Here is a 14,275-nt window from a genome sequence, read left to right on the forward strand (position 1 = left end):
AATCCTGTCTGATCCAGAGAAGATCTGTGTCGAGGAGTGGGCCAAAATCCCTCCTACAGTGTGTGAAAACCTGGTGAAAAACTACAGGAAACGTTTGACCTCTGTAATTGCAAACAAATTCTACTGTACCAAATATTAACATTGGTTTTCTTAGGTGTTCAAATACTTATTTGCAGCTGTATCACACAAATAAACCATTAAAAAAATCATATATTGTGATTTCTGGATTTTTCTTTTTAGATTATCTCTCACACAGTGGACACGCACCTACATTGAAAATTTCACACCCCTCCATGATTTCTAAGTGGGAGAACTTGCAGTATAGCAGGGTGTTCAAATACTTATTTTCTTCACTGTATCAAAGACAAACTGATCTTAAAAGCTGTCATCGGTCAAGAAAATCAAGTTCAGAGAGTGTTAAAGTATGTTTTAAGAATGCTTTATTTGTCATGTCATCCAGCACTAAAGATGGAACACAAAGCGCCGGACTGATCACCTCAGATCACTTAATACCTGCCCATGGTGGTCTCAAGCCAGTCAATAAAGATGCAGACCTGAGGTACAGAACAGATTGCCATAAATCAGGGTGGTTGAATTCTACACTATTTCAATCAGGTTTTGTCAGAGCAGGTTTGAAACATACCCTAGCGTAGACACCAGGGTGGTCCTTCTCGGCACATCCGTAACCCCAAGACACAACACCCTGAAGCTCACCGTTGCACACCACGGGGCCACCAGAGTCACCCTGACCGCACAGAGTCAAATGTTTTACACAAGACTTTGACAGTATGAAATGCTGAATGTTTACATTGCCGAAAATCATCAATGCATTAATGCATGTATTGTATGACTCTTTGGGTATATATACAGTATACAGTATGTGGTTTCTTGATTTTTCAATGGTTTCATGAAACGCTGCATCAGCATTTTACTATTCCCTTTTGGTGGAATCTTGGCTAAAAGCACTTATTTTGACATTAAAAATGGATTTGAAATACCTGGCAAGAGTCCTTGCCTCCCTCAAGGTATCCAGCGCAGAACATGGCATTAGTGATCATGCCGGGGTAGGCGTTCTTGCAGTCTTTGGTGGACAGGATGGGGATGTCCAAGCACTGCAGCTTGTTCTTGTCAGCGGCTAGAAGACCGATTCGGGTGAAACTCAAAGTACACTTGAAGTTGGAAATAACATCTGCTTGTTGAAAGCATACTTCCCAAAAAGTTTGCCCTGAGAAAATCTGCAAGCAAAAGCTAACGTGACTCACTGGAGCTCATGGTGTTGCCCCATCCCGCGACTTTGCACATGGTGCCGGCAGGGGCACAGCTGCTGGGCAGAGCCACGGGCTTCACGTACTCATTAAGAGTGGCAGGTTTGCTCAACTTGATCAGCATGATGTCATTGTTGATGTTGTATGAGGTGTAGTTGGGGTGGCGGATGACACGGGAGGACGCGATGAACTGCTCCGTTCCCTCGGTGACCTTGATGTTGTGCTCGCCGAGACGCACTTCCACGCGGCTGTGGAGCGTTTGGGGTTTTAAAAAAGGTCACTCACAGGATTAAGGCACATTCATCAGATGGGGGGGGGTATACATACGACTTGTAGCAGTGAGCGGCGGACACGACCCAGTTCTCATTGACGAGGGAGCCTCCGCAGAAGTGGTAGCCGGTGTTCAGAGACACGGTATGGGGCTGTGAGTAGGGCGTGCACTCATAGCCTCCGACGATCTTGTCGTCCTCCGTGGCAACTAGGAAAAAATATGGGAGAAACCTGGTAATGGAAGTTACCTCGAGAAAATATCACCAACTTCTTATCCCTGGTTGACAAATGAATGATTAAACATCAAGTCACTGGCAAATTTGTCTCGCCTAGTTGATATATACGAGCTTGTCAGCATGCAAAAGAAATCGAATCCAAGGCAGATCCAAAGTTGAAAGGACCCAGTCCGATTGGAGTAAAGGTGGATTGATTGATCTGTACTGGCAACCTAACAGTGCCAGACTTGGGATCATCGCTTCATTGTCTTGCCACCCATCTCTGTTGCAATTTTTACAACAAACCTTTATCAGGAAAGAATGGGTGAGTGGTCCTTCACTAAATTTCCTTCCTGTTTTTCAACTTCCACTCCAGCCGGTTTTGGAAGCAAACTATTAGGCTTTGAATTACCTGGGCCATTCCTCAGTTACTGCCAAGTCCCGGGTCTACATTGGATCGATCACGATGCACACTAGCGCGGTTTTTAAAAACAGACCCATTTATTTATCATGGCCATCCCTTGTGGACTTAGTGTCAAGTTCCTCTCTGTAATCTGAGTCAATCACGTCCTCGATTTTCAAGGCGCGTTGAACTCACAGGCAGCTCCGATGAGCAGAACGAAGACCAGACACCTCATCGTTGCTGAGTGATCTTGTTGATGAGAGGGCCTTTCCTGGAGGCTCGGTTTATAACTGTCGCAGGGAGTGCTGCCCTCCTCCATGGCCCATCCTGATTGGTTAGCAGGGAGAACCAATTACAGGTGGAGGATGTTGGGGTGTTTTGTATCAGCTTTTGTTCATTTATGATTTTCTGTCAATGTCAGATTATCAGATTTGAGTATTGTGGCGATGGGTTGACATATTTCCCTAATAAAACCACGGGACTCGTTAACTTTTGATGTGTCGGACTTTCGTTGCTCTTCTGCGTTTTTGCCCAACTGTCAAAATTCAAATCGTGCTACATTTTCACCATTGTTCCTATAAATTCAGATTTAGCGTGAATAGACATGGAACTTCAATGCATTTAATTTTGTTTTGCTTAAATGCTTGTGGTGACATAACGGCTTGTGCGATTAAATATCTCAGCATGTGGATGTTTCCCACGATTTTCTATCTCAAGTACTCGTGACAATCTTGAAAAGCAAACAGAGAAATCAGGTCATTTTTAAAACACATGGGTAACACAACTCAACTGAACGCAGGTTCCTGGAATGCAGAATGATTACTTTTCATTAAAAAATGTAAACAAATTGTTGCACCAATGAAATGTTGGGGCAAGCCTTACTATTTTGTAAAAATCCATCCAAACTATCTGAATTCCAATGTTAAGTATAACCTCTGTTGGTACATTTGGTTATCACTGCACAATTTACCGATGCACAACTAAGCATCCAAAACACATTATGCAGTATGCAAAATTATTTAATAAAGTGTCTGATTTTAGGTTGGTACTCGATACTTGAAATTGTAGGATCCCGAAGCAGCAGGCAAAGTAACAAAACATCACTTTGTGTATTATGTAACATCACAGGTAAGAGGTAAAAGTAAAAAAGGGTTGAGTGAATAATTTTGTTCAGATGGGCTACGTGATCAAATGTTTTTGATCGACTGCATCATAAGACTTCAGACCCCAATCAGCCGCTGGGCTTGTGAATGGGCCATCTGCAGAAGGCTTGAAAAGCACGTCAAGGTCATCCACGCAAAAAAACAAAAAAACCCAACTGAATTTATATACAGCTACTTTACAAATCGCGATCAAATTCTCAAATGTGAATTTGTACTTATGAAAAAATGCTACAATTGGTGAGCATGTAGTTCAGCAATTGAAAAACGTAAAATAAAATCTGGCAGGGGTTCTGCTAGATTTGTCTGGATCTTGGACAATTGACCCCTCCGTGGATATTGCGCAATCCGTGTCACTGACCAATCAGAGGCCAGAGATCTGCATAAACCAAAGCCCGTTTTTGCTCCCGGCATTTTCTCAGACAACATTGCATGGTCCAGTATAGGTTTAGTTAGCGTTTTATCGCGTATTTGGGTTATTTAACAAAAAATATGGTTAAGAGGTGTAGTCACAGACTTTGTAATAGTGACTGAGATAGTTGGTGGAGTTCGATTCGTACCCTTTCCAAAACTGAAGACTGAGTATGAAAAATGCCTTCGATGGGTCAAACTTTGTGGAAGACCGCATCATCAACTAAATCCATCTTATATCAACCGGAACAGATATGCTTGCACGAAGGTATGACCTATATTTGATTTTCAATACATGTCTCGTATAAATGAATTCGAAGTTCTTCGCTAGCATAACACTGCTGCGTGTGAACGATTGACACTTATTCTTTGTTGAGCGATATTTAGCGATGATCGGACTGCACAAACGTATTGATTTCTTGCTGGCTCGCGGCCGAAAGTTAACCAGACTGTGTTTGCACGAAGATATGCCCTAAATTTGATTTTTAATACACGTCTCGTATAAATGAGTGAGACGTTCTCCGCTAGCATAACATTGCTACGTGTGAACGATTGACACACTTATTCTTTGTTGAGCGATATTTAGCGATGATCGGACTGCACAAACGTATCGATTTCTTGCTGGCTCGCGGCCGAAAGTTAACCAGACTGTGTTTGCACGAAAATATGCCCTAAATTTGATTTTTAATACACGTCTCGTATAAATGAATGAAACGTTCTCCGCGAGCATAACATTGCTACGTGTGAATGATTGAATGAAATCAGAAGCATGGCGTCTCTCTCAGTTAAGAATGTATTGTATTTAGAATCTATAATATATCGTTGATTTGAATGAAATCAGAACCATGGAGTCTGTTTCAGTTCAGAATGTATTGTATTGTATTTGCCATTTTTACTGTTTGTCTTACGTCAGCGCACGTGGCGTGACGTCACTTCAGGAGGCGTGGTTAAGTGCCCTGTACGGAGGGGTCAATTCACCAAGGCTGTGTCAGCTTTTTCCTCGCAAAGACTATTCCAGGAATCCAATTGGTCAAAAGCAACCTTTGGAGGTGTGTCTAACAGAGAGCCAGGAGTGGCACCTTCCAATATAAACTGAACCTTTGGCTGAAGTCCTGCCATCAACAGGATCAACTCAGCAACGATGAGGTGTCTGGTCTTCGTTCTGCTCATCGGAGCTGCCTGTGAGCTCAGCGACAGAAATCAGCAACCTTAAAGAGAGTTCATTTGGTTGATGGGTTTGTTGTTTTTTTTTTTCCAGTTGCCACGGAGGACGACAAGATCGTCGGAGGCTATGAGTGCACGCCCTACTCCCAGCCCCATACGGTGTCTCTGAACTCCGGCTACCACTTCTGCGGAGGCTCTCTCGTCAATGAGAACTGGGTCGTGTCCGCCGCTCACTGCTACAAATCGTATGTAGACCCGCCGATCTGATGAACGTGCCTCAATCCTGCGAGTCACTTTTTTAAACCCCCAAACGCTCCGCAGCCGTATGGAGGTGCGCCTTGGAGAGCACAACATCAGGGTCACCGAGGGAAAGGAGCAGTTCATCAGGTCCTCCCGTGTCATTCGCCACCCCAACTACAGCTCGTACAACATCGACAATGACATCATGCTGATCAAGTTGAGCAAACCCGCCACTCTTAATGAGTACGTGAAGCCCGTGGCTCTGCCCAGCAGCTGTGCCCCCGCCGGCACCATGTGCAAAGTCGCCGGATGGGGCAACACCATGAGCTCCAGTGAGTCACGTCAAAATAATTGAGATCTAATCTTAACTTCTTGGATGAGCACATTTGGGCTTTCCTAACTCAAAATTAGAACAGTCTTTAACGGCCAAGTGTAAAGCTAGATCAGTACTGATACATACGTGTCAATATTTAAGGATAGCCTTCTTTGGTTTAAGCTCTACCCTAGTATTTCTTTGATCCTTGGCATACGGTAAATAAAAACAAGTTAGCTCATCTTATATCCAAGGTCAGGCGTCAGGAGGTTACTCATTCTCCATATTCTGTACCACATTCAAGCCGCTGACAGGAACAAGCTCCAGTGCCTCGACATCCCCATCCTGTCCGACAGTGACTGTGACAATTCCTATCCCGGCATGATCACTGACGCCATGTTCTGCGCCGGATACCTAGAGGGCGGCAAGGACTCCTGCCAGGTACTAAGTGGCAAAAGGAACTTCTCTAGGAATTGACGGGAAATTGTTAACTGTTTGTATCATGACTCCATCAGGGTGACTCTGGTGGCCCCGTGGTGTGCAACGGTGAGCTTCAGGGTGTTGTCTCCTGGGGTTACGGCTGCGCCGAGAAGGACCACCCCGGTGTCTACGCCAAGGTATACCAAGATACACGAGATAAAATGAGTGAACCGGGCTAATCAATAGGGATTGGAGTGGACTCCTTTCTATTATTTACTGACATTTTGGATAGTTCCGTGTCCCCTTTTTGGTGACAGTTTGTGATAAACCCTTTCCTTGCTTCGATGGACATAACCATATCCAAAAGGCAAAAAATAGAATGGACTTTCAAACAATGACACATTCCAATATCCATTTCAATGAAATGAAGTCAAGATGTTCCAAAGTGGGCCAAACATCAGTTTCACAATCCTTTACAAAGCGAACAAACATATTTGTTTATCCGCAGGTGTGCCTTTTCAACGACTGGCTGGAGCGCACCATGTCTATGTACTGAGCTCCTGTGATCACCTGTGCTTCAGCATCTTTTACCGCAAGGAATGCCACAGTACTTTCTCACAAATGTGCAGAAACTTTCCATCTTAATAAACAAAGGTTCCAACTTCCATACAGTTTGTGATGTCATTTCTTAGTTGTATTTCTTCATTGAAAAAATGGCTTACATTCTTACAAGGGTGAAACGAATATTTGATCCACGATTCATAAAAGCCGAATTTGACACAAATCCGGAGGCAAGGCAAGGTCAGAGAGCCGTTTACAACTAAACTTGGGCAAAATGAGTTTTAAACGAGTATGGCGACATTTTCCCATCAGCGCCATGTCAGCTGTTTTATTGGTCAGCAGGACCAGAGGTAATGTCGATTACAGCAGTTGGCAGTCAATAAAACACCTCAGAAAACAGTCCAATTGTAACCCCGCCGAAAGGGCTGTGAAGCTGGGATCCTCAAAAGTTTTCAACGTAAACTCCAAATTTGAGAATTACACTGACATAGAAAGGGCATAGCAATTAATATGAAACACATATCAATTTATTACCTTGTGCATTCCAGAACTTCAGCTGTCTTCTGCTTTAACGAACCACAGTTTTTAAGATGAGTGGTGTATTTGGGCCTTCATTAGAGACTTGTTTCATGTAATCCATATCTTAATAAAACCATTATAAAGCTGCAATTTTAGAAACCATCAGTACTGTACAAGAACCAACATACAACAGTGCCACACATTGTTTGGAGCACTTCAGAATCAATATTAAGCTAATAGCAAGACAACAACGTAAAACATTTCAATAAAATATATTATACTTAGCAGAAATGTGCATTATTAAACGCATTCATTATCGCAGATCGCTACATATGTTTCGCTAGCTCAGCTTGGCAGGATCAAGTTTTCCTCTGACCACCCCACAGAGGACACAAAATTGGCGATGTCATCGGAGGACAGCGCTCTCTGCCCCTGTGAGGATACATTTGAAATCTGGTTAAAGAAACAGTCTCAAGGCCAATGTCGTTTGAGTACGACTGATTTTGAAGGCCCTTGGGCAGATTAGGTAGACTCGGAAGCATACAGGGACATGAAAAATGACAAACAGATTTGGTCAGAGCCACAAATTTGGTCAGGCCCTTGGATGAAAGGAAGGATGGAAGGTAGCAAGGGACGAAAGGCTAAAATGGGAGTTTTTTTTTATTTGTTTTCACCAGATCAACACACACTAGACTTGAATTCCCTAAACTTAATTTGAAGCCTTCGCCCTTGTTTATAACCCTGACCCCTGTCTTGAAATCTTGATTTGTAACTTTAACTACAGGGCTAAAATCCCCGTTTTGAAACCCTAAACCTGCTTTCAAACCCCATTTTGAAACCAAATTTCCCATTAGCGCAATGAACAGTTTAATAAATGCAATTTTAAGAAACCATTTTCAAACGTAAATGAGAAGCCAACTTTTCTTTTGTAGGGGGATCCTTCGACTCGTACTTCCCTTTTCGAGACGGACGTATTTTGTCGACGCACCGCCAATGTCAGACCAACAGAGGCAGCCTTTTCCTCGTTTACTGACCTCGACTTTTAAATCTACTTGAACTATCTTCGCATTTAAGCAGTACAATGCTTTGAACAACGTAGTGTTCTTCTTCTTCAAAAGGTCGTTTTTCACCAAGTTGTCCGTACGCGCAAGTGGTGAGCGGACGTCGCCAAGATGCGCCTGACCCTGCAAATGTTGATCTCCCACGGCCGAGTGGGCCGCAAGATGGGGCTGGGGCCCAAGTCCCGCATCGATATGCTGCGGAACATCCTCACCGGGCTCGTGCGGCACGAGCGCATAGAAACCACCGCGGCCCGGGCAGATGAAGTCCGCTTCTACGCCGAGAAGGTAACTCGTCAGCTGGAGGAGCGAGCGAGCGAGCGAACGAACGAGACTAGCGGCGAGCAGATGGCAACTAGTGCAGTTCTACCTCACTACTAACATCTTTAGGTCCTACCAGTGTGCAACTGACAGAGTAGTGAGGTTAACTACTAATAATTAGTAAGCTAGTAGTGCGCTGAAATGTCGTTCTCGTGAAGAGAAAGAGTATACTAGTTCATGGACGCTGTTTGTGTACAGTATATAAAGTATTAAATTCAGTGGAATCATCCTATCCCATCCTCATCCTAGTGGACATCAAATAAAATGTAAAACGATAGAGGAGCAACAAATCTAAACGCTTTTAACATGAAACAAACAAAGCAACAACAACAACAAAAAAATATTTCTGGTACAACAGAAAAAGAAGAGATTCCATTTAAGTTTAGCTCATGGGGCGTGCTAGAGCACACACACACACACACACACACACACACACACACACACACACACACCACACACACACACACACATATATATATATATATATATATATATATATATATAGACTAAAATATTCCAGAATATCTGTACAATCAGAAATATAGATTCCAAATACAAACAATTATACACGCACATGAAATTGTACAACTTCAGCATAACTCTTTTTGTAAGTTGTGATCCTGTTGATGGACAAGGAACAATATTTGCAATTGTCAAATAAGAAATAGTTGGAAGTTATTATATTACAAACGTAAACTTCATTTGACAATATTTTTATTTGGTATAAATAATGTAATGTGGAAATGGCTGTAGTAAATTGAAAAAATTATTGCATTTCTTAATTAAAACAAAATTATTGTTGGATAGAGAAAAGACAAAGAAACATTTTTCTGAATGTAAAAAAAAAAAAAGAAAACAATTTAAATGGATTTAAAAAAGTTTTTTTAGTACAATGTAGATAATTTTTCATTTTTTTTATTGCACCCGCACGTATTGTGACAGCTGATCGACTACGCCAAGAAAGGTGACACGGACGAGAAGGCGATGAAGATGGCAACTTTTTGGTTGACGGTGCGTGTGCATGTCTCTAACTTTTTATTGTACAAAAGTACTGATACTTGGCAGGCCGTTAAATGATTGTATTGATCAATTGCAATTTTCATTTTGTATAACACAACGTATCCTTACTAACATTTGGACCGCTGCAGGAGAAGGATCTGGTCCCAAAGCTGTTCAAAGTGCTGGCTCCGCGGTTCGAGACCCAGTCGGATGGCTACACGCGCATGGCCCGCATCCCCAACCGGCAGAACCTGGACCGAGCCAAGATGGCCGTGCTGGAGTACAAAGGCAACCCTTTCCCGCCGCTCTACCCGGTCAAGAAACACAACCCGCTGACCCTCATCAACCAGCTGCTCAGGGGCTACCGGGAGGACAAGGCCAACTCTGCCCCCCCTGCAGCCCAGTCATCAACCACTGGATAAAAACTTCCAAATGATATTTTTCTTACGACCCATTTGTTGAACAGCAGATAAACTTAACTTACAAGGCGAATACGTGCTCACTTGAACAGAGAATGAGGCCAAACAAAGTTGTAGGTTAAAATCCCAATTGCATTATTCCTGCGTGGAATTTTGATGCACCATCGTATGAAAAGGATGAATGAAATATCAATGGGGAAAAACATGTTTGCATTTATTTTCCTTGGGAAAAGATTTAAAGAGAAAAAAATAAAGTTTGTAAAAGTCAAAATATTCTCGTTGTCCCATAAAAGCACTGAATTATTGTTTTTCCCCCACTTTTTCATTTTTTTAAAAAAAAAGCATTTTGGAGGAAATTTTTTTAGGCTGAGGTAGAAATCTTTTTACATCTACTTCTCACCCCCCCAAAATAAGTTTTTAGAAAGCAAGAAACATGCAGTAAAATAGTATATATTAATACTGTGTATTATTTAAATTTACCGTTTTGAAATGTGACACCACCAAGAAAAAAAGTACATTTATCCTTCTGTTCAGGTGGCAGTACACCACCATTTACATTTTTTTTTCATGAATTTTTTTTTTTTTAAAGGTTGCTTTTTTTTTTTAAACAGTTTCTCAAAGGAAATAACTTCCCCACTGTTAATGAAGAAGATTTTGGACGGTGGTGGTGGGGTCGGGGGGTCTTTTCATGTGAAACAGCAGTAAGAAATATTTTTTTGATGAACTTCGCATTCATTTTTTGGGTCCCTTTCATGACTCAGAACAACTTTTCATTTTCTTCATAAAAGTAGAATTTTAAATGAGTTTGTCAAAGGCAGAATATTCTCATTCATTTGTCTAAAGGAAAAGGTTTATTTGATTTTGAGGGAGTTTTTCATACGAGGAAAAATACATTTTTCTGTCCAATAGGCAGTGGTAAGAACACTTTTCATTTTGAGTTCCTTTGACTAATAAAAAAAAAAACAAAAACGTGTGTACATAGTTTGGAGGCGGGGGGTAATAATGAAAATCTCATTTACTCATTTCTGTTTCTTCAAGGCAGCAAGCAGTAAATAAGGGACAAACACAGATAAGGCCTATAGTAAACAGTTTTTATTCTTATTTTGGCAAAAAGTGAATCATATCTACAGCATATTTGACACCATTAAAATGCATTTGAACAGTGCTTCCTTCAGTGCTGTGTGCTCTTAACCAGAAATGCTTTAAAAGAACAAAAACAAGCTGTGCTCTTCTTTATCACGTGTACATCAGAATTCATCTTGTGGTCCACTAGTGTGTTTGATCTGGTTTCGGACTCACGGGAACAGAACAATGCGCAAACGATTGACAAAATGGTGGACACGTCAAAAACCGAATGCACCAAACGTGATCACACAACCAAGATTCTTCCTTCAAGTATCGCTCTGACTTCATGTACTCCACACTCACGCTCACCGTAGATTAAAAGTGAAGGGTGGGATTAAAAAAAAACAATACAGCGTCCCCCCCCCCCCCCTCCCACTTATCGCAGACCTTTCAGCATTTTTTTTTAAACAGTATCCAGGCCAAGTTTGAGATTGGAGTTGTGCACCTTGTGCCGCAAAATGTTGCAAATCATTGAGAATATATGATAGTTGTTGTATGCTCTTTTTCTATTGGCTCTGCTGCTGCTCAGCGAAAGTAAATTTGCACTCGTTCGAAAGTTCGTAATGTATGTATGACATTTCATTCTAGCATTAAGCTAACGTATGCTGGTTAGATGCAATATGGTTTGGTGTCTAAATGTTTAATTTTCTATTCTTCATTGTGTCAATTTTATAGTAAACTTCAAGTGGGAGCGACAAGTGGATGCTTTGCCTGCACTTCACGCGGTGTCGTCTTGATTTTCTCAAAGTGATGCTATACAATCTTGACAGCGAGAAAATGACAAAAACTGCTTAAGAATACCTTAGCAGTGCGCTTTGATAAGGTCCAATCCGTTAGAAGCATGGGAACGTATCCCGGTGACAAACGCGGGTTCGCTGTATTACGAGTGCGATAAAAAGTCACAATCTTATGAGAACCAAATTGTAATTTTGCAAGATAGGAGAAAAAAAAAAGTTGGATTAAAAACTTGTGTTGACCTCACTTGGTTTGAGGGTGACAGGAAGAGATATTCATGTATCCACACAATACTGTATTTTGACCATTTTTTCCCCCTCCTTTTGACTCTTTTTTTTTCGAGCAGCAGAAGCTGGTGGTACAATCAACACCATGACGGGGTCGTATTTACATGGCTGCGCTTACAGCATGTTCGCTAGCTGTGACTATAACACTGCAGCAAGGTGACATCACAAATAAACAAGACCAGGAACATTAAAGTGCTCCATGCAGGACACAAAATGTACACTTGTTGCACCCCCCACACCCCAACACACACACTGCAGTAGTAGTAGTAGTAGTTTGATGTTAAACTGGAAATTCAAACGTTCACACACACGTTTGCTGTTTCTAGATGACGTCAGCTCCTCCATGGGGTTAGGCGTGTCACGCTAAATACATTCAAAAGACTTTTTATTTTTTAACACTTAAAGTGATACCCTCAAGGCTGTACACCTTAAACGCTCGTCTTATTTGACAAATCTAAAATCAAACCGTAATTTGATTTGAGCTCACTGATTCGGAAGATAAAGTACGAAGAGCTTGCTAAAACTAGCTGACTGAATTGAAGAATTGAGTCGTTGTAAGCACCCCAAAAAAAAAAACAAAACAAAAAAAACAACGGTAATTTCGTAGAGGGATTATCTGAACTATCGTTGCTTTTGGAATTAGCAGATCCTTTAGATTGTTAGCAAATTAACGAGAGCGTTCATATGATTTTGTTAGCTATGAGCTTGAATTTGTTACGCCCCCCAAGAAACCAAAAAGTCCCAATTTTACCATGAAAAAGATGCGATTTTTGGAAAAACAAAACAAAACAAAACAAAAAAAAAAAAACAACAAACGTACAAGAACAACTACAAGTGAAATTTGACCTTTCAGAGAAAGTCAATTTATGAGGGCAAATTGGCATATTACGAAAGCGAAAAGTCGGCAGAAGAAAAGCGCTGAAATATTATGAGAAAGTCGCAATTTACTTGAAATGTTTACGAGAATAAGTTGTCACACTATAGGTTGCAATTTTCCCAAAATAAAATTGTAATAATACAAAATAATTATAACTTTAACATCAATAAGTTCTAATGCTCAGAAAAAGCGGTATTTTTACAATTATAATGTTGAACTCTCGCAAGAAAATGCCTTTTAAGATTAAATTAACTGTACGAGATAAAAAAAAAAAATCACAAGAAAATTTGGAAAAACTTGTAAAAATCAATATATTAATACTGTTGTAAAAAGGTGGAAGCCCTTTTGCAAAAATTGTAATGTAACAAGAATAGTTAGATAAAAAGAAAAAAAAAAATCAAGGTGAAACACTGGCAAATATTTCAAGAAAGTCAATTTATGAGGACATCTTGTCATATTACATACTGAATAACACGTAAAAGTCATAATTTTCCAAGAATACAGTTGTAATATTGCAAAAACGTAATTATTTTACGACACCAGTTGCAGTCTTCTGAGGGAAAAAAATTACAAGTTTACATTACATTACAAATTACAAGTTGTCATGTAATATTACAAAAAAAATCTAATTTTCAATAAATATGTCAAAATTTCCTCATGGAATCTGAAATTTTATGAGCAAAAGGTGTCACATTTTGAAAAAAACGTTGTGGTGTGCAATTGAATTTTTAGAGAAAAGTGGCAATTCCTCCACAAAGAAACATTTACAATTAATTGTCCTACAATAAGTTTTCTTTCAATCATAAATTGTACAAGAACAAGTAATTTTACGAGAATAAGTTATCACACTAGAGGCTCAACGTTTCAAAAATGTCACAATTTTGGAAGGAAAAAATGTCTATTTATAAAAGATGTCAAATGAATGCTTTTCTTAAAATGAGTCCTAATTTTATGCTGCAGATGTTGCAATAAAAAAAAAGGTAATTCGATGAGAAAGTGAGTATTTTCAAGAGTAAAGTTACAATATTATGACGGGATGTGCTAATGCCCTGCGATTGGCTGGCAACCAGTTCAGGGTATGAGCCCACCTACTTCTCAATGACAACTGGGATTGGCTCCAGCGTTCCCATGACCCTCGTGAGGATAAGCAGCTCAGAAAATGGATGGATAAATGCAAATGCTAATGCAATTATTTTGAAGGCTGAAGTGAGCAGTAAGTATCAAATGTTCTCTTATCGTTCGTCACGAGTACCTTCCCCACCGTTGAATTTGGCCGACATCAAGTACTTTGAACTACTGCCGTGGACACAACACTGATGCCTATCGTGTGTATTAATAAAAAGTTGCGCGTTTAATACACACAATAAGCTAATACTGTTTATAGACAACGCGAATGAGGAATACAGTACAAACATGCGTTATTCCTTTTTTTTTTTTTTTTTTTTTTTTACAAAATGAGACGTTTTACATTTCCAGTCTAACACTCATCTGGAATAACCAGCCGTGATGAAGG

The 14,275-nt window shown here is 40.5% G+C and overlaps 3 protein-coding genes across 3 annotated transcripts; 2 read left to right on the plus strand and 1 right to left on the minus strand.

Moving 5' to 3' along the window:
• Window positions 1-423: 423 nt before the first annotated feature.
• LOC133500413 (trypsin-2-like) lies at window positions 424-2,487 on the minus strand. The gene is made up of 6 exons (XM_061819036.1): window positions 2,349-2,487; window positions 1,593-1,743; window positions 1,263-1,513; window positions 999-1,135; window positions 644-745; window positions 424-554 (listed from the first exon to the last, which is right to left on the minus strand). The coding sequence occupies exons 1-6, from the start codon at window positions 2,470-2,472 to the stop codon at window positions 507-509; spliced, it is 813 nt and encodes a 270-aa protein (XP_061675020.1). The 5' UTR covers window positions 2,473-2,487; the 3' UTR covers window positions 424-506.
• A 2,260-nt stretch (window positions 2,488-4,747) lies between these two features.
• On the plus strand, window positions 4,748-6,525 carry LOC133500414 (trypsin-2). The gene is made up of 6 exons (XM_061819037.1): window positions 4,748-4,905; window positions 4,983-5,133; window positions 5,210-5,460; window positions 5,746-5,882; window positions 5,957-6,058; window positions 6,370-6,525. The coding sequence occupies exons 1-6, from the start codon at window positions 4,866-4,868 to the stop codon at window positions 6,415-6,417; spliced, it is 729 nt and encodes a 242-aa protein (XP_061675021.1). The 5' UTR covers window positions 4,748-4,865; the 3' UTR covers window positions 6,418-6,525.
• Window positions 6,526-7,886: 1,361 nt separating this feature from the next.
• mrpl17 (mitochondrial ribosomal protein L17) lies at window positions 7,887-14,209 on the plus strand. Its single transcript, XM_061820538.1, has 3 exons — window positions 7,887-8,287; window positions 9,263-9,331; window positions 9,469-14,209. Exons 1-3 carry the CDS (start codon window positions 8,114-8,116, stop codon window positions 9,739-9,741), a joined length of 516 nt encoding a protein of 171 aa, XP_061676522.1. The 5' UTR covers window positions 7,887-8,113; the 3' UTR covers window positions 9,742-14,209.
• Window positions 14,210-14,275: the final 66 nt, after the last annotated feature.

Source organism: Syngnathoides biaculeatus, chromosome 5 (assembly GCF_019802595.1).
Source record: "Syngnathoides biaculeatus isolate LvHL_M chromosome 5, ASM1980259v1, whole genome shotgun sequence".
NCBI classification, from domain to species: Eukaryota; Metazoa; Chordata; class Actinopteri; order Syngnathiformes; family Syngnathidae; genus Syngnathoides; species Syngnathoides biaculeatus.

Bases quoted from the DNA above. Each gene is read 5' to 3' on its own strand.
- LOC133500413 (XM_061819036.1), bottom strand. From the start codon at position 2,472: ATGGAGGAGGGCAGCACTCCCTGCGACAGTTATAAACCGAGCCTCCAG. The intron at 1,136-1,262 runs GTGAGTCACGTT...TCGGTCTTCTAG, and splicing joins GGGCAACACCATGAGCTCCA to CCGCTGACAAGAACAAGCTG. The intron at 555-643 runs GTATGTTTCAAA...TCTGTACCTCAG, and splicing joins ACCCTGGTGTCTACGCTAGG to GTCTGCATCTTTATTGACTG.
- LOC133500414 (XM_061819037.1), top strand. From the start codon at position 4,866: ATGAGGTGTCTGGTCTTCGTTCTGCTCATCGGAGCTGCCT. The intron at 5,461-5,745 runs GTGAGTCACGTC...ACCACATTCAAG, and splicing joins GGGCAACACCATGAGCTCCA to CCGCTGACAGGAACAAGCTC. The intron at 6,059-6,369 runs GTATACCAAGAT...GTTTATCCGCAG, and splicing joins ACCCCGGTGTCTACGCCAAG to GTGTGCCTTTTCAACGACTG.
- mrpl17 (XM_061820538.1), top strand. From the start codon at position 8,114: ATGCGCCTGACCCTGCAAATGTTGATCTCCCACGGCCGAGTGGGCCGC. The intron at 8,288-9,262 runs GTAACTCGTCAG...GTATTGTGACAG, and splicing joins TCCGCTTCTACGCCGAGAAG to CTGATCGACTACGCCAAGAA. The intron at 9,332-9,468 runs GTGCGTGTGCAT...GGACCGCTGCAG, and splicing joins TGGCAACTTTTTGGTTGACG to GAGAAGGATCTGGTCCCAAA.